This window comes from Solea solea, chromosome 2 (assembly GCF_958295425.1).
Source record: "Solea solea chromosome 2, fSolSol10.1, whole genome shotgun sequence".
Taxonomy (NCBI): Eukaryota; Metazoa; Chordata; class Actinopteri; order Pleuronectiformes; family Soleidae; genus Solea; species Solea solea.
In genome coordinates, this window is record NC_081135.1 from 21209871 (window position 1) to 21233692 (window position 23822).

The 23822-nt window shown below is 41.1% G+C and overlaps 2 protein-coding genes across 2 annotated transcripts; one reads left to right on the forward strand and one right to left on the reverse strand.

Annotated features, from left to right (window-relative positions):
* The first annotated feature begins 1004 nt into the window (after positions 1 to 1004).
* On the forward strand, positions 1005 to 5977 carry serpine3 (serpin peptidase inhibitor, clade E (nexin, plasminogen activator inhibitor type 1), member 3). Its single transcript, XM_058622778.1, has 9 exons — positions 1005 to 1180; positions 2179 to 2491; positions 2845 to 3066; positions 3444 to 3686; positions 4527 to 4725; positions 4793 to 4893; positions 4960 to 5046; positions 5127 to 5210; positions 5897 to 5977. Exons 2-9 carry the CDS (start codon positions 2227 to 2229, stop codon positions 5947 to 5949), a joined length of 1254 nt encoding a protein of 417 aa, XP_058478761.1. The 5' UTR covers positions 1005 to 1180; positions 2179 to 2226; the 3' UTR covers positions 5950 to 5977.
* Positions 5978 to 6186: 209 nt separating this feature from the next.
* On the reverse strand, positions 6187 to 23432 carry ints6 (integrator complex subunit 6). The gene is made up of 18 exons (XM_058622408.1): positions 22721 to 23432; positions 22520 to 22597; positions 21769 to 21918; positions 18356 to 18445; positions 16713 to 16896; positions 13895 to 14020; positions 13491 to 13642; positions 12851 to 13003; positions 11602 to 11734; positions 11386 to 11480; positions 11196 to 11306; positions 10509 to 10724; positions 10021 to 10147; positions 9763 to 9905; positions 9491 to 9677; positions 8282 to 8653; positions 8061 to 8154; positions 6187 to 7906 (listed from the first exon to the last, which is right to left on the reverse strand). The coding sequence occupies exons 1-18, from the start codon at positions 22829 to 22831 to the stop codon at positions 7813 to 7815; spliced, it is 2616 nt and encodes an 871-aa protein (XP_058478391.1). The 5' UTR covers positions 22832 to 23432; the 3' UTR covers positions 6187 to 7812.
* Between the last annotated feature and the right edge of the window lie 390 nt (positions 23433 to 23822).

A 23822-nucleotide genomic window follows, 5' to 3' on the forward strand; every position in this document is an offset into this window, starting at 1 on the left:
ACTAAAAGAGCCACATCTCTATCACACAGTCATTACTTGTCATTGTTATTACTATGTTGTCATTATTTCAATATCTGTATTTATGTTTGATTTAAAAAATAAAATAAAAAAATAAACTGAATTTTTGTTGTGTAATTGTAATAGTGACCATTCAAACACATAAACACTCAAAATACAGGGACTTATTGAACAGACACTGCTGTAGGATATTTACAGCAGGCAGACTTTAAACTTGGCAGGTGACTTACTAAGGGCACCAGTGTGTACCGTGCCAGCTTTGACGTGATTAAGATAAGAAAGGCAGGAGAACGGGTACAGGTGCTGCACTAGTGTAGCATATATTAAAGCTGTGGTGTGTAAGAAATAGTGACATCTAATAGTGAGACAAACAGAGGACTCCTCTGCTCACTGTTCCCTTTCCCAAGTGCACCAGGGAACTACAACGGCTCTCACATACCAGAAAGAATGCCATTCTTCTTTGTTTGCATCATAAGCTTCTGTTTCAAAATGCTGATGGTTTGGGTTGCTATAGAAACATGGTGGCTAAGATTGCAGCCTCCATAAAGTAAAATGAGTATTTCTGCCAAGAAACCCCCATCTAAATGTTTCGCGCTGGACCTTTAAACGAACATTTTATAAATATGTCAAAATGTAGTTGGTTTAAAATGGGGGTGTTGGATGTATCACTGGTGATTTGGCAAAGTCTATTTTGAATCATAATAATGATTCAAAATACATAATTTCATTCTTTTTTTATTATCAATTATATAATAATAAAACATTTCTCACAGGAATGAGATTCTTGGGCTTAATAATAGTTCCTAGCAAAATTGAAGTTTCAAAGAACGTGTGTGCGTAACGTGCGCGCATGTGTGGGTGTATTATGTTGTTGGTTTTTTTTTTTTCTTCCTTTGCCTGGTCTGGGATTTGCTGGTCGGTGACATGCCTCCCTCCGCCTGGCTCCTTATAGCCCCGAGGAGGCAGGAATCCCGGACGAATGGTACGGACATCGCCGACAGAGACCGGCGGAGAGTTACCCTTTAAACACGGTCTTATGACTGCAGGCTGCCTCAGTGAAGACGGTAGAGGACACGTAACCCCCTGCAGAGGCTGAATGGTTGGTGCCAGTCTGACAGAGCTTGTGGAGTTTACCGGACACTACCATCTCACCTGTCTGCAGGTAAGTCAATCATCATCATCACAACAGTGATATGGACACATTATCTTTTTCACCTGGAAAAAACAACAACACCATAATGGTCCTTTGCATTTATCAGGTAAACTCAAAAACACAGTATTGCCAATTACCAGAATAATCACGAATCTATTTTGCATTATAAACAAATACACAAGTATGACAAAGATTGAATTGTGATATCACAAAAAATATGAAATTTACTCATTTATACAAAATAATAGCTTACACTGCATTAGCTATAGAAGTTGTAGTGCTAGAAATAACAATGCAAATGTACTTGTATAGCAGGTTTGTTGCATTTATTTGCACATTTCAGCAGAAAGGTGCTTTACATAAAATATATGTTTTTAAAATTGTTATCTGAAAAAAGCATAAAAATATTACCGTCCTACATTTCATTTAAATCTAGCTGCATGTCAATACAACTGAAGTAGGCTATTCAAACTGGGTTATTATTAAAGATACATTAATATATAAGAATAGTTTTAGGTTACCATTATACTGCAGAGTAGCCACTATATTTTACATAATAAACAAACATTTTGAAATATGTACAGTGACCACTTCAACCTAATGCGTAAGATAAGGTTTCACTTAATATCCCTAGAAAATTGTGACTTTAGAGTTCACACTGACTGTACTGTGTTTGCTTTGCCAATTATGATGTAAACGCATATAAGTAATTAAAAACCCAAACATGATTTATTGCAAATTAAATCATTAAATGACTCTGATAATGTAATGATTACAGTGAGTTGTTAAAATGTTCCCTCTTGCAATATATCACACACATTCAGATGCCCAATAGTAATTATCACATTATGACAATTGGTTGTAAAAAAAATAAAATTACAGTTAAGTACAATTACACAAAAATGACTCAATTACATAACTGTTTTGTGTAATTTACCTTTGCTGATGACACTGACATAGGTATTATACAGTATCTATAGTATATCTTACAGGATTTTATCTCCCAGATCACCGGTTGCATCTGAGAACACTTCTCCTCCTGCAGCTGTGAGGAAATGTGTCGCCTGCCTTTAGCTTCACTCTTCATTGGCTTCTGGTTGGTGGAGGGAAGCCAGTGCAGTGGCAGCCTTCAGGAAAACATGGAAGCGCTGCACACCAGGTTCGCTGTCAGCCTCTACCAGACCCTCACCGAGACGGAGAACAACTCCAACCTCATCGTGTCTCCCGTGAGCGTCTCCTTGTCTCTGGGTCTGCTACAGTTCGGTGCCAGGGGAAACACGCTCGCACAGCTGGAGCAAACACTGGGATACAATGTTAATGGTAAGGTTGGTCTCACTTCACAGGGAACTATGAGGAACCTTTTCATTCATTTAGCAGTGGTTATGGAGGTTGTGGCCCTCATTGCTGCTGTTAGGAGACATAATACATATAATGCCACACCACACCAACTCTAATCTCATTAACCACTCCTGCAGCTTGGCTCTGGGGTCAAGTGGTCAGTGTGTTTAACAAAATGTGAGTTGCAGCTGCTGGTTTTCCACACACATCACGGATTTGAATGGAATGGATTATATCGGGCTCTAGGTTAAAAGTGAGAAAAATCTCCCACTCAATTCTGCCGTTACTTTAATAACATCTGACCCGTCTGTCCTCTGCATTTCCTGATCTTTCAGATGCCCAGATACAAGACTTCCTGTTGCGTTCGCATGGCGACATGAGCAACAGCAGCCAGGGGATGTGGCTGCAGCAGAGCTGCACGTTGTTCGTCCAGAGTGGCGTTCGTCTCCTCGATGAGTTCACACACCACGCTGCTGCTTGGGTGAACACCACTGTGGTCCGAGCCAACGTCACTCAGCCCAGCCACGCTGGCAGCCAACATTCGGGGCACAACCATGGTAACTGAAGCAGCTTTAGAGTCAAAATGAATGAAATGAGTTTCATATAATGCAGTTATTTGCTTGTCAGGAACCCACACCATCAGATCTGCAGCTCAGTTTAGTCTGTTTTATCTTGTTTTCACAGCACATTAAAGGTATACACTTACATTTATTGTTGGAGAACCTATGTAGTCTTAACTTCAAAGCATCACAACTCACTCTCATCTGCCTTGTGTTCTCCTCTTTCTTTTCTACCTACAATGTCATGGCATTAATTACAACCAAACCCCACAAATAAACTCACACATCTCCATCTAACCTCTTCACATTTTCATTTGTTCATTGCATCTGACCACATGGGACAGTGATGACCTTTAAAACTTGTTACCTCCCAGATGAGACATGGCCCCTGCAGTCAGGAAGCAGCAGCGGGGAGCTGTCGGGCTCCGGTGAGGCCCAAGCCGAGGCTCTGTGGTGGGGCCACTGGCTGCAGATGGCCCTGGTCAACACAGTGGCCTTCAGAGGCATCTGGCAGAAACACTTCGTCTTCACCAACACCCAGAACCTGCCCTTCACTCTCTCTGATGGCAGCACCATCAAAGTGCCAATGATGTATCAAGCTACAGAGGTCAGATTTGGTAAGAGACGGCATCCATCCATCAAATCCATCCATGTGTCTGTTTTTCCCCCTTAAAACAAATACATGAGAGGATAGTGCAAATTAAAATTAATCTACAGCACATAACTTTTGATGTTGTTGAATGGTTTGGTCTTTGCATTCTGTGTCCATCTGAAACTTGGCTCTGTCAAGAAGAAAGAAGCGTTTATCAAACTGCAGGTTTTTATGAGCAGTGGAATTCACTTCTGAATCTTTTCAAGGGTGCTTCTTTGTGTTGACGCTCATACTCCAACCTGTTTGCAACCTTTTTGCTTTAAAACAAAGCACTTCCTGTGTGCAGTGTGGGAATGTTACCAGGCGACGTGAGATCTAAACAACAGTACACTGAGAAAACCAGAGAGTCACATTGATTTGCCACATCAACGTGAATTTGAATAGAATTTGTTACACATAAAACATTTTTTTTTTATTTCATAACACATAACAGTTGAGGCAGGGAACAAGGAACTAGGAACTAGGAACTAGAACAGCTAGGCAAACTACATAAGAGATTCCGGGAGGAAGCAGAGCAAGAGAGCATGTATAGTATATGCTGCTGCCTAATAAGGGAGAATGAGCTGCAGGTGGGCAGGAGATCAGTGAAGCCAGGTGAGATGATTTGCATACATAGAGTCAAGACAGGATCTGAAATGACAGCAGAGTTAATAACAAGTCATCACGCTGCACTATAATTACTAGGAGAACTTGTGACACTTGCACGTTCATGTCAAAAGAACAAGATCCATACAAGCACTGCTTCAGTTGCAATGACATTTTAAAGGCATAATTCAAATGTTAAAATGTCTGGTTTGGTTGGCAGGTCAGTTCAGGACATTATCAGACCAGCGTTACACCGTGTTGGAGCTCTCTTACCTGGGCCGCTCTCTGAGCCTGCAGGTGGTCCTTCCCAGCGAGAGGAAGACACCGCTGTCCACTATTGACTCCCAGCTTAACGCCCGCCAGCTGGCGTCCTGGGACACCGGCCTGCGGCGAACCAAGATGGACGTTTTCCTGCCCAGGTGCAGATCGATCATGCGGTATATTAAAAATGCTGTTTACGAGGACTCACACTTGGTATTTTTCCAGGTTCAGAATGCAGAACAAGTTCAACCTGAGGTCAGTGCTTCCTGCCATGGGCATCAGTGATGCCTTTAATCCCACAGCTGCTGACTTCAGTGGAATATCAGGTACATCAACTCACACTGTGCTAAGTGTAGCTCTGCTGGCAGCTGACAGTTTGTTACCTCTTGCAGTGGAGGAGGGTCTTTACGTGTCTGATGCTTTCCATGAAGTGAGAATAGAAGTCACAGAAGATGGCACAAAGGCAGCCGCTGCCACAGGTAAGACAAAGAGGAAGTTCTGTGTAAGAATAGAAAATCAAGGTCATTCAAAGTTAATTACATGTGGTTATTGTTTGCAGCTATGGTGCTACTCAAACGATCCCGTGCTCCAGTTTTTAAGGCAGACCGGCCGTTCTTATTCCTGCTGCGACAGATCAACACAGGTATTTATTGTACTGTGCTTCAGTCAAGGCGGCACGGCGTCCTGTTCTCCATGTTTGAGCTCATACTGTAGTTCACATCATTCCACAAATCAGGCTATAGTGTACAATAAAGTCTGTAGATAAGGCTTACATTAGTTTTGTAATCATCAGGGTGTGTATTTTTGTGAGCTCTTAGGTAATGCACCTGGACCTGCAGCATTAAAAACAAGTGTGCATCTTGTTACTGTATCTCACCCCTCTGACACAGTGCTTTGTTGTAGTCAAGAAATAACTAAGTACAGTAATGTATTCCTTTGTCACAATTTTCTGATACATTCCTGCTATGACGGAATCCACAGCAGAAAATAGTCTCCAACAACACAGCTTTTCCTCTGTAAGAAAAAAAACCATTTTTATTTATCATCTATGTCCTGACAATGGATAGACAAACAGATTTGGTTACAGTTAAGTTATCCCAATACTCCCAATGTAAGTGATTTTCAAAATAAAGTTATGTCTATGCCTGGAAAAAAAGAGCAAATATTCAGATGTGTTCAGCTAAAGCATGACCTCTAGTGGTGGTATTCAGAAACACACACACACACACGGTGGACTAAACTGCAACAGGGGTCACCTTTCAGTCTAATCCTGACATGTCACATGAAGTACGGCAGTTCTGAGGAACATTGCTTTGCTCTCCATTGCAGGATCCGTCTTATTCATGGGCCGAGTGATGAACCCTGCTGACCAAGCACCTTAACTTCTGAGACACACACACGCACACACACACACACTGGTATTTATTTTCTGGACCAACAGAGGACAGTCCACAGACACTGTGGGACAGGAAGAGGGACACTATTTTTGTACATATACCTGTAAATAAAATTTTAATACATGTTTTTACAATTTGAGTGTTCAGATCCTTTTTGTCCCCATTAAAAAACAAATCTTCTGCTTAATACAGTGTTTTTAAAAAAGGAAGAAAAACACAGAGTCACATGTTTACAGAACACTTTATTTACATGGCCCTTCACAGTGTAAAATAGAAACTTTATTCATGGAAATACTTACAAAAAGGCCATTTTTACGTTGAACATTCTCTTTAAATAGTACTCTAAGGTTATTTACATCTTTACAGTGTATTCAAAATACTCTTTTGGTAGCGGCCTCTTCACAAACAAAGACAAGTATGGCAGATTTTGGTCCCTGTCCAAGGAGGGAGGGAACGGAAGAGGGTTGCCCCGTGAATCAGAACTCAACTCTCCACTTCCAGACCTCAATTCAGATTAATTTGTGTATATTTGAGAAAATTGAAAAAGGCTGACCACAAAATACGAGGAACGTTGGGGGGGAACAAATCTGAAAACAAAAAGGTCGTTTTTCCTTTTTAAAATGACATTAAATAGGCATTCTCAAATCTACACAAGTGCATTCATGTTTAAGTGACAAGGAGTTGGTTTGAGATTCATGGGGGTGGGGTGTTATTTGGCAGCGACCAGCACATTGGGACAAGCTGGCATCTGAGACCTCTGTTCATCAGCACTCCAGGGGACAACAGTTGGTGTTGCACATCAGATGATTCATGTTAAAAGAAGATAGAAATGGGTGAGCAGTAAATGCAGCTCCAATGTTATTGGTGGGTGAGACGCATTAGTATCAGGTTTTGAGGTTTTTGACAACGATGCATTATTCACAATTATTTTACTTTTTACTATACTTTTTTTTTTTTTTTTTAAAGTTCACTGTGCATAAATGACAGGAGTGGTTACATGTTTCAAATTAGTCATTTCTCAAATCACTATGTAATATAAAACCATTTTTCTGGTAGGTAAACCACAAGTTGACAAAATTAAGATCGGATTGTTGGTGAATTTAAGAGCGCAGTAGTGGAGTGCTTCATTTACTGGAGTGCAGAAAGTTCAATTTCTTTTTAAACACAGAATAATAAACGCTCATTCTTCCACAAAAACCAAACACCAAAAACGAAACTACATGAAACCAGAAACGAACATACGAAAAGAGACGAGGAGAAAAGTGTCTCCACGGGATCCCATTCGACTCTGAGCTTCAGGCAAACGCTCACACAACCACACGCAAACAGCGCCAACCCCTTCTCACATAGTCAGCCTGTAACATCATCCCAGAGAAAATGTGACCGGACATCACATCCAGATGCAGGCTGCCATCTGTTGGTCCTACTCCACCTCCCCATTTGGAAAATTATTTAATGTAATTTGTTTAAAAAAAAAACAACAAGACTGTTAAATTAGATGAGGAGACGCCAGACGACAGGTTCTCCACACGGAAAGCAACCAAGCCCAAATGTTCTACAGACCAGCAATAATCTTATTGCTTCGGTAAAGGATTCACCTTGTGCAACAAAGTGATTTCTTTGATCTCGGACAATGCCCTCACATCATTTAGAGTCAACACTGCTTTCAGTTTATACCGCTTAAACCAATATAACAGGACTGCGACTGAGATGTAAACACTGTGAGCTGGATGCCGTCCTCCTCTCGTCTCCGCATGGGCCCCAAAACCACAGAGGGCGTCGGGTTAGAAGAGTGTGGAGGGTTGTGGGGTTTGTTGTCAGTAAGTTCAGTGGTAGACGGAGGCGGTCTCAAAGTGTATCCATGTGATTCATGTTATTGGATCTGTTGTGGATCTCTTCGAGGAAGTTTTCCAGCTGCTCAATGAGAACACGCTTCTTGAACCTTGGCACAGGAGGAAAAAAAAATAATGAACGTTATTTTTCATATTTTCCTCAATCAGAAGCAACATTTCAGGCAATAACTATATTTTCTTATGGAATGTGTTGCTGGTGTTCACAGCAACAAGATGTATGCGTGAGAGCAGGGTTGAACTCACCTGGCTGCCTCTTTGATGATGTTTTGGAGGAAGATGAGCCGGGTGTCCAGCGTTCCCTGTATCTGCTTCAGGAGGTGGAAGATCTTCTCATAGTCTGAAGCACAAAGACATGAATGAGGACTAATCACTTGATTATTGCTGGATCAAATTCTACACCTTTACTCCTCAGATAACAATTGATAACCCAAGTGAAAAAGCCAGGTCATGTTTATTCTACTCACGCCTGCCAGGTTTCCTGATCTCCTTGGTGATGAGTACCCTCAGCTCATTGTTGACCTTCGTTGTCTCACTGTGAATGTGCTTCTTCAGAGCTGAAGGTGACATGTAGCGAGGGGGCTGGTCATCCAGGAGCACCATGTCCAGTCCGTCCTCACTGCCCAGCGGCAGCTCGTCTACATGTGGTTGTTCATCGTCCTCATCGTCCCCGTGCTCGAGGTCCTGAGGAGCCATGTCAGCGTGGTTCTCTTGATGGTTGGCAAGCCCCGAGGGGCTATCCGTCTCCGAGTCCGAGCTGCTGTCTGAGCTATAGTGGTTCTGATTCAGGTGGTTGATGATCAAGTCTGGTTCAGGTGCTCCTTCATTCATGTCCATATCTATGGGGTCAGATTCAAAAGAGAGTAACATTTGTTTATTCTGTTTTGTTTGTTTGTTAGGTGATACTCTCATCCAGGTCCAGATTTGCTTAAATTAAAAACACCAAAGGGCATCATTACAGTTCCTTAAAGCCACATTTCCACCAAGCAGTACAGCCCAGTTTAGTATGTTATGGAATTATTTGCACGTTGGTGCAAGACCAAAATGACCGTCCCACTTTTTAACATCCTTCTCCAGCCCAGTATGTAAGAATGAGGGAGAATTGGTGCCATCTAATGGTAAGCCTCTTTCACAAGCCTCTCCTCTACCACCACCTCTGCCATTACTTCTTTCTTCTTTATTATTTCACCCCACGGAATAAACCCTCCTAAATGTTGGTCACTGGATCTTTGAAGTAGCTCAGTGGTGTGGCACCTCAAGGGTGGAGGTAGACACATTGCAATCTGTTGATTGGTTGACAGCGGGAATGGAATGGGAAAAAACGCAAACAAGGAAGTGAGAAAGTCAGGGCTGTTTGTGTTTCTTTTTTCACAAACAATGTCAACACACACAGTCAAATTCACTGTGGCTTGTTTGTCTTCTTTGTTAAATTTATGGGCGAGCTACAGTGCGTTGCGCTGGCATGACGTCATGTTATTTCCATGGCTGCAAAGCTAATAAAACCCCCAGCCTACAAACCCTGTGGTGGAAACACAAGCCATACCATGTGCGTGTGCTGAAATGTACTGCACTGCTTGGTGGAAACGCAGCTTGGGTCAGAAACGTCTCAATGTTATGCTAAAAAGGATTTTCAAGTTACCTGTACTGATAATGCAATCAAAGAATACAAATCTCACCCCCTGTGGATCGAGGGCTGGCCGGGGGCGTCACTGGAGGTGTGTAAGCCCTGCCCAGACGTAGCAGAGGTGACATGCAGCGGCGTCTCTTGGGACCTCCACCCTGCATGTTGTTATTGTCTCCCGGTCTTTTGCCCTTGTTTTGAGGGCCGGTTACAAACTCATCCGCCTCGTCGATCATCATGCCCTGAAAGAAAAGAGAGGGGTAGACAGTTAATGGCTGGAATTCTTCAGTCATTTTCATGTGGCTTTAGAAGTTCAGTGGCATTAACCTTCTTGTCCAGTTTGAAGGGGTTACCGAACGTGTGCAGGCGTTTGGGCTGTTCAGGGTCTGCATCTCGAAGAGGCTGAGGAGCAGCTTTGAGGAAGTCCTGGTAGTTGCCCATTTGGGCGATTGGCACACTGTGGAGCTGGTCTGGAGAGGAGACGGGGAAATTCATGAAATGTGGAGGGAGAAATCTACACTTTTTCAGGAGCACTTCATCTGAGAATCCTTGTCAGGGGTTCAAGTTTGCAAGTTTGTGGATTACCTGAGTCTTGCCCTCTGAGATTACAGACGCCAGTGTTGAGCAGATTTCTCCTCATTCGGCTCAGCTGGTCCAGTAAGTGGCTGCGAGGGATGTCGTAAGGATTCCTAAAGCTTTGTGGTTTGAAGCCCTGATTCATGACACAAGACAGAGGGGACTGTAAAGGCAGGGATGCGAATTTGAATTTAACATCCCGTCAAGTTGAGAAAGATGGCTGTTTTCTGGTGAAATATTGTCAAATAAAGTTGACACACAGTGGATGCAGCCCTTAAGTGACAGCCATCTTAAAAATGTCACAGCCAGGGAAGAAGTGAAGGTCCGAGCAGAATGTAATGAGAAAGAGTGAGACTTGGAGAAAGGATTGTCCTCATGTTGAAAACAAAAAACACAACTATCAAAGAAAGAGCAGCTCGGTAAACGTCAGTAAAAGTCAGATGCCTAAACAGCACTTTCATAATGAAGAGGTTAGGAAGTGTAAATAATAATTTTACCTTGTTGAGTAGTGCCAGATGAAAGCCTTGAAACTCTTTGGTGTTGAGCTCCATGGGCAGAGTGAGCGTCTCTCCTGTGATACTCTGCAGCTGCTGGATGAAGTTCCTACGCTGGGCCAGCGATAAACCTCCACCCCGCCAACGCACCTTGATGCCTGCCTCTGGCGGTGGCTTTTTACCAATCGAGGCGATCAAGCGGTCATACTCGATTTTTGTCTGGAAACACAATATAATAATGGAAAATAGATCAGAAGTGTGTAACTTCTTCACTGACAATGAAACCCATAAACACTTTGCTGTCGTGTCCCAATTTTAGATTATCCTAAATCATTATTTAGTGTTTATTCAATAACTGGAAATCAAGCGCACCCCCCTGTGCATTGCTGTTGTGATAAAGAGGTCATTGCTCATTTGAAATAGCAAAAGCTCAGATATACTATTCATGGCTTGGTTGAGTATGGCAGCCATTCCTAAATTACTGCAATAGAGTACACATACATTGCAAGAAATGTGACTTAATTATTGCAACTGATGATCAGAATGTTGTAGATATTGATATTTATTGTTCTTCCCTTCAATTTCCCAATTGTGCAAATGTAAACAGTGTTATCCTATTTTTAGTGTGTGTGTATCTTTGTGTGCGTGTGTGTGTCTGAACAAAAAAATACACTATAATTAACAACAAACCTGCTGACTGAGCTTCTTCAAATAGGAGACTACACTGTAGCTCAGGCCGTATTCCATGTTGTCGGCCAGCAGGTTCGGCGCTCCCATTATTCTCAGGGCTTTTCTTAAAGACTGTGGAAAGAAAACAGCATTAAGGCCAATGTGGTATTTTTATTTTTAAGAACTGACGAGTAATGCAAAACCCACTGACCCCGATATAATATGGAGGCATGGTCTTCAGGTAGTTTTCAAAGGATTGCCGCCATTTGAGGGTCGGCTTGAACTTGTGCACTTTGATCAAGTCGTCTGCAAAAGGTGGAAGGGGAAAAAAAAAAAATCAATCAATTGACAAATAACATCAGTAGAAATGACACATACCGAGAGATAGACTGAAAATGGAGACCTAGAATAAATCCCTCAGTCTTACCTAGAAGTGGCAGCAGCACCGGGTAGTTGTAGGGCATCACAAACAAGTTAACACAGTTGAGAGCTGTGCTGGCCTTCAGGTAGCCAAAAGGTTGGCCCAGGTCACTGTACTTGGCACTGTTGCATACAAACACCTAAAAAAAAAAGGCAGAGTAAATGTCTGCAAAAAGAAAAACAATCAACAATGCTTTTGTAAGCTGGTCCTTTGGTTGACAATACGACACTGGCTGCATGTGACACAGGGAATCGCAGTAAAGTCAACAATGGGTGAACCAAAAACTACCAACTATCTCTTAAAAGAGAAAGCTTATGTTTTGATCTTGATATGTTAAAGTAGAAACATTAATAATAACAATAATAATAATATGGGGGATGTGTGGACACCCTTGTTTTTAAACTGCAGATATGGAGGGCAGACAAAAGACTTTTAATGACCATTAGAGACGAGAAAACAACATTGTTGAACAGCTTCATGCTTCCAAGCTTTTATCTTAATCATTAATGGAGCAAACCTGCTGAACAGTCTGACGGTGGCAGCAGAGGAAAGAATCTGATGCCTAATAAAATGGGCTTATCTTTATACACCGACCATATATGGACGTGTCAGACAATTTATAAATGTCAGGTCTTCACTTTGAGATCTGGCGTGACTCTTTACAACCTTACCTGCACTTAAATAATGTTAGACAATTAAGCAGACTAACAGTTAGTATTCATCTCATTGTAAGAAGGCATAAGGAAATTTGCTCAGTGGTTTAAGAGGTATCCTGGTGATTGAATTCCTGAGAATTCAGTCAGTCACTGCTGAAATTGTTCACTCAAAGTTTCATTAAATATAATTTGCTATATTATTTAAATTATTTCAGCTATTTCCATCAGCTATCACGGGCATCCATAAAAATATAACTGTGAAGGAGACGAGATGAAAAAAGAAGCACATGTTTAACAGGAATGTTAAAATAAAAAGAGTTCCTTTTTAAATGAGTATGTCCAGGTTACAGGTGCGTCGATCAAAGAGCTTTTAAAAGGACTATGTCAAAGCAGTCTCATGCACAAGATCAGACAGAAGGGTTGTTGATAAAAGCACTGCTAAAGTGGCTACCAAACTAAAACGACCCACATTTGAGGCATTTTTGAAAAGATGACAAAGTAAAAAATCTGTATTCCTTTTATCAATCCACAGAAAACGTGACTAAACATCGAATAGTGTATTACAGTGTGTGTGTGTGTGTGCTCAAATGGAGCCTTACCTGCCAGCAGGTGAGTGGGGACTTTCGCTCCAAAATGTACTGTGTTAGTGGTGAAGGCTCCAGCTCATACTTGTCAAAGGGCACCTTGTCTATCACCATGGGCTCAGCGTCCAGACAGGAGAAACGTACGTGGGGGTGAGCTGAGCGGGGGGGCTGCGTGAGGGGGAAAAGCAGGTAATATTACATTATATGTTATAACACCTTGACAATAACACTCTGCGCTTACAGGGAAAAACTAAGCATCCAACTAAAAGTCTGTAAACATAAAACTTAATATACAAGTTTCTCATTCAAATATTTATTTTAATGCAAGGAATTAAAGACTTAATAAAAAGGCTGGGACATAGTTTAGTGCTGCCACATATTTAACTACTTGTTGCCGCTTCAATTGTAATTTTGTTTTATGACTCTTAATTGCTTCACGTTTGGTTCATTATTATACTAGGAACTGACTTTTTATATTGTTTGTCCATGTGAAAAAAAAATACTTTTTACCTTTTTTTTCATTATTGTATGCTAATTGATATTTGAGACATTTGCGTGCCTCCATTTTTTGCAGGAATAGAGATCATCAGTGAAATTCCACTGTGGCTCAGGGTGATAAGAAAAACTTCTGATGATTCCTGCGCAAGTTTCTTACCAGTGTGGGGGAGTTCTGGTCAGGCCAGAAAGCCTCGGGGATGGGCCAGTGACCGATGGGCACACCAGTTTTAGGGTTGGGTCGTACGTAGATGAGTTTGTGACAGCAATGCCACGGCTGTGGACCGGACTTCAGTGCTTCAGGTTGAGCGTCTGTACAGGAACATTCAAAGGGCGGATTATTTTACACGTTGAACCGCTAACATGAACTCATGTGAAACAAGAGACAGAACAGAACAGTTGTGATCAACTGAAACTGTGCGTCTACAGTGACATCCACCAGCTGTTTATGAACAACGGTAAAGAACAGTCAGTTCAGAGGGCCACAACAAAAGAGGTTCTCTGCTAATCAGTCAGGAAAAAAAGTGTGGAATAATTTAAGGTAGACAAATGGAGGTGACTTACCTTCCAGTGGCGGAGGGTCAGGACCCGTCTTCTCAAAGTTTATCACTACTCCGCTTTGAATTTTCTGCACCAGCGACTCCAGACACTGATTCAGCATGCGCTGAGAGAAAACACTGTAGGAACGTCCTGCAACACACAGATACACAAGTTTTAAGTAAAAAGCCTGAAAATATGAACAGACTCAATGCAGTTTTACCGGTACATTCTCAGTGAATCTGTGTCGTCAAAACCTGTTAAAAGTTCATTATTTTTTTAAGATGCAGCACACTGAGGCACATTTGCTGATGAGTGTTAATCTAACAATTATTTTATTTAAGTATCTCATTAACTGCAAATTCTAGATTTGCCTGCTTGCTGTTTGGTACAGAGGAAAGCACATTGTAAAGAAGAGGGTTTTTCAAAGGTTGTTTAGCAACGAAATTAAACATGAATTACACAATGTTTTTAGCCATAAAAACAAAATCAGGAGATAAGAAAAAAGGGCTGAACGGTTCTTTACAAATCTAAGGTGATCATTCTCAGCTTTATTATTTCCATAAATAAATGCCTTCTGTTGTTGCATGTTCTTCTCAAGAGAAGATTAAGAACTGATGACTGTAACTCTAATCTCAAATTAGATATTTTACCATAACTTCTAACATTCAAAATGGTGGCGGCCATTAGATATCAAAACAGTGTCATATTACAGGATGAATACACACAATACTATTTAAAAATACAGTGCCCTTAGGTTCATGTAAAACATCACAATGTAATATGATCATTTTTAAGGTTTTGAATCAATCTTCACACAAAATGTGCATCTGCATAAAATTCAGCTTTACAGCTCATGCACAAAAAGTTTTATTTAATATTTTTGGTACTATTTGATATTTATAAACACCTTTTTGCACAGCTGTACATCCCTGTTCCATTGTCTACAGTATTGTTATTGTACTTTTTTATTTTTTGCATTTGTATATCTTTTATTGCTTATTCTATATCCAAGTGTGGTGCTGTCTGCTCCCAACCCTGCTGCTGTTACAGGTGAATTTCCCTGGTGTGGGATCAATAAAGTCAAATCTAATTCAATCTAAAAGGTAAGGGTCACATGAGTCAGGCACACAAACCTACACAAATACAACCGATTGGTCCAATTTAGCTTTTTGAACATTTGCTGCCTCCAACTTCCCCTCTAGTGACCTTGTTGTGAACCCATTCACTCACTCATTTCAAAAAGCCGTGGCTTTGTGTCAGGTCTGCCATCAGCAGTAATGGACAGTTAGCATGTACTGTAGACTGACGGTGACAATGGAACTGTGTCATGTTCTGAATTCAGCATCACAGACTGCTATACAGTGCTGATGCAGTATGCTTCTCTGTGTGTGTGTGTGTGTGTGTGTGTGTGTTAATCTTAACCAGCCGTTAGAATCATTCTAGTCTCTTCCTCCAGACAGCTGCTTCCATAACAGGCAGTATGAGGACTGGAGACAGGAGAGAGATAAAAGTCTACTTTTTAAAGTCGATGTTCTTTAAAACTGATAGGTAGACAGCCGGGGTTGGCTTTTGACATTCACCTGGAGAACACTACAGATACAGAGTCAACGACATGTCAGTGGGACAAAGACAGATCCAATCATGGACTAGGTAGAAAAACCTTGGCTCAGTCATTCGCTGCTGAAGAGCACTTGACGGCAGCACTTTTAACCTTTGCAGCACAGTCCCAGCGGAGCCCTTCTGTGGTTAAGACAACAGCATGTTGTGTTTGTACTGGGTTGTTCAGCTCATTCTAGCAAACTTGAAAACACAAGTCACTCTGAATGTTGAGCAACAAGACCGAGCTGAGACAAAGCTCCGGGCTGTTCCTCAATGATATTAACAAAGAACAGTTGCCAAGGCAATTTTCATCTCTATTATCATTTCTTCCTTAAAAGGAGGCTCATAATTCTCCTCCGTCTATGTATTGACAGATCAGATGATTCATGCATTTCACAAATAGTTGTTTTGATCTGGTGTCTTAAAAACTTGGAGCCTGTCTCAGCCTATTCCACTGGCCTCTGTTGTAGAATTGCGGCCTGTGTTACTCCCAAGAGGAAGAGGTACAGCGCGTTTATTCAAAATAAGATAATAATGGCATTTACTCTCAGTTGGCAGTTAATATAAGGTACACCGAGCGGATTCTAAAGCAGTAAACTACAACAGTCCTGCCAGAGGTTCTCCCGCCTTGAAGGTTTTAACGTTCAATTTAAGGAAACCTCTTTCAGAAATGTGTTGTGCTATATTATATTCTGCATTAATTGCCCCTACCGTCATTGATATAATTGGGGTGGGCAGTAAAATGGAAACACTTGTCTGTGTAAGGTCAAATGTTGCAAATATGTTTATCTTCCAGGTTACAGTTACATCTACTTTATTATTAATTAATAAAGGCTACACAAACCAGCTTTTAAATCTCAATACAGTATACAGATGAAATCTAGGATCTAGTTACAATCAATTAGTTGAGTCGAGTAAGCCTTGGTATATTTCACATTTTTGACACCTTAACTAGAATGCTACCACCATCGTTTGGTGACTTTATATTGCACTTAACCATGAAAGACAATATGGTGACAGATGCGTTAACTGACAAGTCCAGCATTAAAAACAACACACTGTGATTCCCAAAAAAGGGCATCTACCAATAAACTTCTTTTAAATACAAACTCCATTTCTCACAGACAACATCACACACATGTTCTGTGCTACTCATGACCAGGAGAACAACCATTTGGAGGTGTTGTTTTACATGGTATACAACAAAAAAACACATAATCCAAATCGCCAGATGTTTGCCTACCTCCAGTGACCTCACACATGGGAGTGATTGGAGAATCGTCGGATGGGACACCTCCGAGAGGTTCGGGCTCCACTGAGGAATTGCCAGGAATCCGAAGCACCAGAGCAAACAGACGCTGGTCCCAGCGGAAGGGCTCCTTGGTCAGCTCGCTACCCGGTAGAGGGGTGGTCAGTGGCAGGTGGAGCTAGACAGTGGAGGACGATGACAGAGAGAGTTAGTAACAGAGGAAAGGAAGCATGGATAATAGTGCTGGTTGGACAATATGTCAATATACTTTATATATACACTGAAAGACAACATTATTCCGCAAGGTGGATTTCTCTTCAACATTTCTGGTTGCTTTAGATGATAATAAAGTAAATTAAGTATCAAATAGTGATTTCCATTTGTTAATCTTGTTATATTTATAATATTTACATTTAGTTTTTTAAACTGGCATGAAAAATTGCTAGTTTAAATTCCATGTAAACACAAAGTACTCTGTAATTAAGAAACTACTTAAACTGCTTTAAGGCATTTATGTGGGCACCCACTGCAAAATGAAAATTTCAGGATTTTCTCCATCTCAATTTTCCAAATGGATCAGGCCAGATGACTAAATACAACCAGAAGCCACAAGTTAAGTCAACTTCCCAAGTCCACGTCACTTACTCTGTAACGTGTGCTCAGTCTGAACAAATACACACCTAGAAATCATCGCAGGAGCAATAAAGTAGACTGTAGCTTAAGATTCAGGTCTACTGACTATGTGGCTAAATGGGGTTTGCTCCATTTCACTTGGAAGAGCTTCAGGAATATTTAGTGTGGACGGTAGACGCAGAGGAGACGACAACTTTAAGAGCAGAAATAAATAATTTACTGGAGAGTGAGTAACTGAGTCGTCAAGGGGACGCTTTTAATCTGACTAGCATACAAATCATTGTAGCTGCAGCCCCTTCGAAGGCACACAACACCAGTTGAAGTTATAACGATTCAGTGATTGACAAAAAGATAATCAATGTATCTGTAAAAAGTATATAAAACGATCCAGCTTCGCAACAGAACATTTCTGATGGTCAAATATCACTGATCGGGATGAGTGATGTCTCTGGTTTTACTTGTCAAGGAAAAGGGAAAACTACAGATAGGCTTTTTTTTAATATCAGTGGACTAACATATTAAAAATTGAGGGAGATTTGTTCAAAACATAAATGATTTGTATAACACTGAACTGCAACAGTAACAGAATAAGTGTATTAACTTGGGCTATGAGGAATTTAAAGACATGCTCAAACGATCTTATTATAATTATTGATGGCTATATTGATTTATCAATTAATCAAGAAAATAACAAAAAAATATTGGTTTGTCGGTTGCAGGTCAAACCCTGTTATGACGTGACCAGCATTATAGTAGACTAGAAGAGATATTTCACTAAGTGGCAGTTTATAGTAGGAGAGGTGAAATATGGTGCTGTGGGACTGCTTCACATAGTCATTGGGATTCTAATTATAACGTAACTTCATATTAGCAGATAAGGGTTTGATGCTTGTGTTAAATTGAACATTGTGTTATCACACACGGCTCATGAGTTGTCATCCAACCGCACAGGAGTCACTCCCGATTGGCTGGGACCTCTCAGCTCTATGGACATGTTGGCTGACCTCGTCTTGGACTCCGCTGCTGCCCGTCAATTTGTTGCCGTCGGTGATAGTGATTATAATGGCAGGTTCAAGAAAAAAGGGATTCCTTCCCTACAAAGAAAGAAGGAAAATTCTGAATTAATTTCAGCAATTAAAAGCAACATGACAAATTAAATGATAAACACAACACATTTAACACTAACAGAGTATAATAAACAAATCGGAAGACTACAGTGAATACATCTGGACTATACATTGACTGCATCAGCCATAAGGGCAGAGCATGTTACCCAAGTATCTGTATGAAAACTCTACTCTTCTATTTCAAGACCTCAGCATTTTTCACTGATAAAATGAAAGTGAAGCAGCAACGCATTCATCGTTATACACCAGCACTGTGGGATCTTCCATAGCGACCACAAAAAAACTTCACCTTAAACACAGCCTGACGTGTCCTGTCAGGAAACAGTCAGCATGCTGGCCCTCACTGCAGGGTCCTGCAGACTTCATAAAGGCCGTCCTGTTCTGACAGCAGTGCAGTTATTTAAGGATGCAGACCAACTCAGTTTCAACTGTACCTGAAGGCTGTGGTTTCTGCTGAATGATGAATTTGTCCAGTTTCACAAACAACAAAGTAAAAAGCAGGAGACTACCAAGATCCACAGGGCTGTTGGTATCCATGACAACCTGAACCCTCTCTTTCCTCAATTCCCCAAAACCCCTTTATGATAACAGGCACTTGCATAGCATGCTAATAAGTAGGAAATGTGGCCACCTTGGCAGATGATGGGTGATGTTTGCATCCATGTCATATCAGCTTTTACTGTTGCTGTGCAATTAGTGCTAGTCATATGAGCTATTTCCATTTGATTAGGTGACATGATATCACCCCACATTGACAAGACAGAATGAGCCATCTCTGCTATTGCAATGATGTCCACCGCAGAACCAACATGTGAAGAGCTAGAATAATTAACTGATCATTTGCTCGGAAAAAATGCCCACTATTTTAATAATGTATTCATCTTTGAACGGAAATCTTATCAGGTGGTAACCAAAAACCTTTAGATTTAAGGGTAAATTGACCATTTGATGGCAGACTTTAAAATGATGTTGACATGTTCAAGACGATGAATTTACAAGAGCCATTAAAAATTATCACTACACTGATTACACAAGGAAATACTTATTAACTGCAGGGTGTCAAAGTGCTTCACTACAGTCATGTCCTTTTGAGGCAGCACTGCAGGATCTCTGGTCTGCCAATAGTGTGATGAACATCCATTAGACCCTTGTTTATCACCCCTGCTGACATGTTAACTAAGGGCCAAACATCACCTGTCATATCATTTCCTCGCCCTCATCCTTTTCCGTCCTCTCTTAATGAAACTGTGATCAGTGTCAGGATAACGTGCGGGGTCGCCTCCCGCTCGTCCTCTATAGCCCTCTTCATCTCCCACGGGAGAGCCGTCTCAGATGCCTGGCAACCTGGAGGACTCTTTGTTACCGTAGAGAGAATCACTCCTGGGCAATATTAACTCACACAGGCTTATTCCCTGTGGGTGAGCACAAGACAAAATTGTACTTCCCCCTTGTGTTGTCCCTCTCCGGGTTCTCTACCACACACATCATTCAGCACTTAAATAGGAGGATGGAAAATCAAAGTGGACTTGTAAATTTAAATTAAATTGGAAATACAAGTGGACAATGTTAAGATGTTATACAGGGACTGCAAATGCAGTGCCAGCGAAACATAAGCTTCTGTGTGACTTTGATTTACAGCTGCTGAAGCTAATAGGATTGAAAAATATATGTATACAAGAGGAAGTGTGTGTAGATATCAGAGCACTGGTGAAACATGCTCGGAGAAAAGAAGTGCACTTCAAAAAGGTGTAGCCTGGCTGCTCTTCCTCCACATTACTTGAAAAGACACTCTTCAGATATTTTGTTCAAGGTCAGAGGAAAAGTAGGTTCATCACTAACACCATCTGCACACAATGGCCCGTTTTAATCACTGACGATACATGCGTTATGTTTGTTGTATGTACTGTATGCATTACCCTGGATGGTAGGGATCTTCCATTTTTTTACTCAGGAAAGGTTAGCTAAACATTCACCATTGCTGCCATCCTCCTGACTTACTTCACAATGGAAGACAGACATCCAGATTTCTATATCAAGTACAAGTGTGCTGACGTTAATTACTATTACTATTACTATTCCGTCTCCTTCACAGAGAACTGCAACACATTTTCAATGTCAATTCCTACGATATCAAGGTCAAGCCTCTCTGGTTATTTTGTGTCACGCTCTGAAGAGCGACCGACTGTCTTGTGTTGCAGATATGTCATGAGAGGCTTCATGGGAGTCTAAAACCTCTCAGCACAAACTTTTTATTACACCCCTTTTCACACAGCTTAACAACTAGCTTTCAAAACTAAAAACAGCCCAAGTTGGTGATGCTTGGAAGCGGAGCAGAAACAGTGAATCAGTTGAAATTCACGAACCAAAAGGGAGTTGTGCAACATAAAGATAATAACAACAATTGAGTTGGTTTCTTAACTTCCTAAATTGTGAAGTCTTCCTTGAATATTCATCAATTTGTCTTGTGAAAAAAAAAAATTCAATTATTTTTTGTGAATTAAATCCCAGTCACAGCACTTGGTGTTTATGTTATTATTGTCATCATTATTATTATTATTATAAATACTACTTCCAGTAAAGTTATAATGTTCAGTTACTATATAACCTATTAGGAAGATGTGCCAATTCAATTTCACATCGTCCAAATTCATGTTCATGAGTAGAATAACGCAAAATAACACAATAAAACAGCCAAATAGACTATATTGTGTGTGTGTGTGTGTATGTACGTATATATATATACACATATACATACACACACATATATTACGTTAATTCATTTCCCCCGGACAATTTGAACTAAAGTCAACATTACAACTCCAACAATAAAGTAGGACTTAACACAAATACGTTGCATTTGATTATGCTGAGAGTACTAATAAAATATTACCAATAATATTAAATGTGTACACAATCTGATATACAGTTTATCCCATCAGATTTTAAACACATGGTGCATTTATTTTGCCTTTGTATATGAACACTAATGTTCAGCTTTTAAAACATCCAGGATTCAAAAGCATAAACGAAAGGCGCCAACTCGATGACGAAATGGACCACAGTTATTGACAGTAAGTGGTTCCTTCTTTTTTTAAAAACTTGTTGCTGTTATGTTTGTGTCTTGAGCACATGACTGAAAGTGTGTGGGGTCACAGTATGCAGGGGATTGATGCTTGTAAGACTGTGGATATGGGTAAGGGAGCGAGTTGGGGTCTGTGGGGGTATACAGCACCATGTCATAGCACTTTCTACATCGGATTTCCTGTCTGGCCTCTTCAGGAGCTACATACCTGTCCATAGTTGTCTATCCCAGTCACTAATCTATTGAGATTGAGTAAATCAAAAGCGGTCCTCAAGGAATGGCCAATAGATGTGAGTCCGGTTGCTTGGAGGTTCCGTAGCTCTGTCATGAACGTGGCATGGCTCTCTTTCCATCCAGCCTTAAAAAAAAACACACACACACAAAACAAAATATAAACATAACACCATGTTATTAAAATACACACTGTCAGATGACTGCCCAGCTGTGAACACTGAGCAACTTTAGTGTCAAGTCAATGGTTAACTTGACTGAGTTTATTGAAATACTGAGCTGATAAACATTTGTATAGGTCGAGTTCTCTCTCTCAAGCCAGTAATGTGACAGCACAACAGCCAAGTGTCCGATCTGTTTCTAACAGGATATTGTAACAAGCCCAGGTTCATATGGTTAAAAAGACGCACGAAGTCATGTGCGTCCGATGTCTAAAGTGGCAAATTGGTCCAAACGATTAAAGTATGATAGTCTGTCACCCACTCCCTCCTTCCTCCACCTCCTCACCCCTCCCAAAAAGATATCACCTCGCTGTATAAATAACACCCAGAGTTCCTTGCTGCTCACATTGAAACAAAATGTCGGCCATGTTTAAAAAGGGGTATGAAAGCTCCTCCTGAAGATTTTTCTCAACACAATTGATGTAGTGATCACAACGTGTTGGAACGATGGAAGGACAGTCTATCTGCGCAATATAAAGCTGGACATGACCCGAAAACAAACTCTACCTTTATCCCGAAGGGAACGTCGTCAAAATTTACCAACATATACCGGTCCCCTCGGCTCGCCGGATCTCTCCCTCTGAGCTGTGGAAATAGTAGAGAATTATTTACGGTTATCGAGAGATCAGGTTTGACAGGCGAGCTTTGCAACAGCAGAATGATGATCTGGGGATCTCCCAGTACAAGTGTGTCCCATGGTTACAGTACCTTCATAAAAGTCTCAACAGCGCCTTTTGCTATGTCCAGATAGGTAGTGCCCAGATGGGTGCGCTGGTTCATTGAAGCGGACGTGTCTATCAGAAAAAGTAAAACGGGCATTGTGATGGTAATGACACGTTCTGCATGGACTTAGTGTCAGTACAACCGGCCAAAACGCAAAAAAAATCTTTTGTTCTCCTGCCGCCTCTATCACCTCTCAGCTAGCTAGCTAGCTGCTAACTGTCTGTCTCACACATTCTTTCAAAAAAAGTGTAAGAATAGTGAGTGTAAAAGCCCTTTCCGGGCAAACTAACCTAAAAACCTCAAACCCTAGGGGCAGGTCATTGGTTCACGAGGGATATTGATAATTTTTACAATATTTTGCAAATATTTCTAAGTTTCATAGTAACAAAGTTCCCTCTCACAGTGAGTCCCTGCTTCTCCCTACACTGAATGCGCTGTGGCTTGTCCACTGGTTTTAACCTAAGCTCGGCGCTTGACACCGCCCCCCAAGCGGTGTTTTACTCTCACGTGGACGAATGCTCTCTTCTAATTGGCTCTTAGAAGGCGCTCATTACCATATCCAAATAAGGCTAAAGCTAAGCGTCTAATGCGCATGCGCGCTTGTCCGAGAGGCAGGAATGCAAAGAAATATCCCTAGATGCATTCTGTGTTGAAGAATATAACATATGTGATAACGCACTCCTTTTCAAAGCATTACTCCGGATATTCGAGTGCATACTGTCTACCGATGAGCCCGCGTTCGCCCTGAGAGCTGATTACATAATCAACACTTACTTCATCATATGCACGGGCGTGGGCTACTGTGATAGACAACACTTGAAGACTATGGATCAAAGGCAAAAACAAAGACATAGAAACAAAACTCATGTTGCACTCGTGGTACACAGAAACTAGCAGACACTGGCACTTTCTTAAATGACCAAATAAAGGCTGCCCTTTCTGCGTAATGATGTGAAGGAAAACAGGTTTCACTGTACAGTTCCTACTAGGGATATTGACATGCGCGCACCCGCACACACCCTGCAGCTCCATGTTTTTTAATTTCCCATTGTTGAACCGAGCTACGTACTTAAATATAAAGAATAAA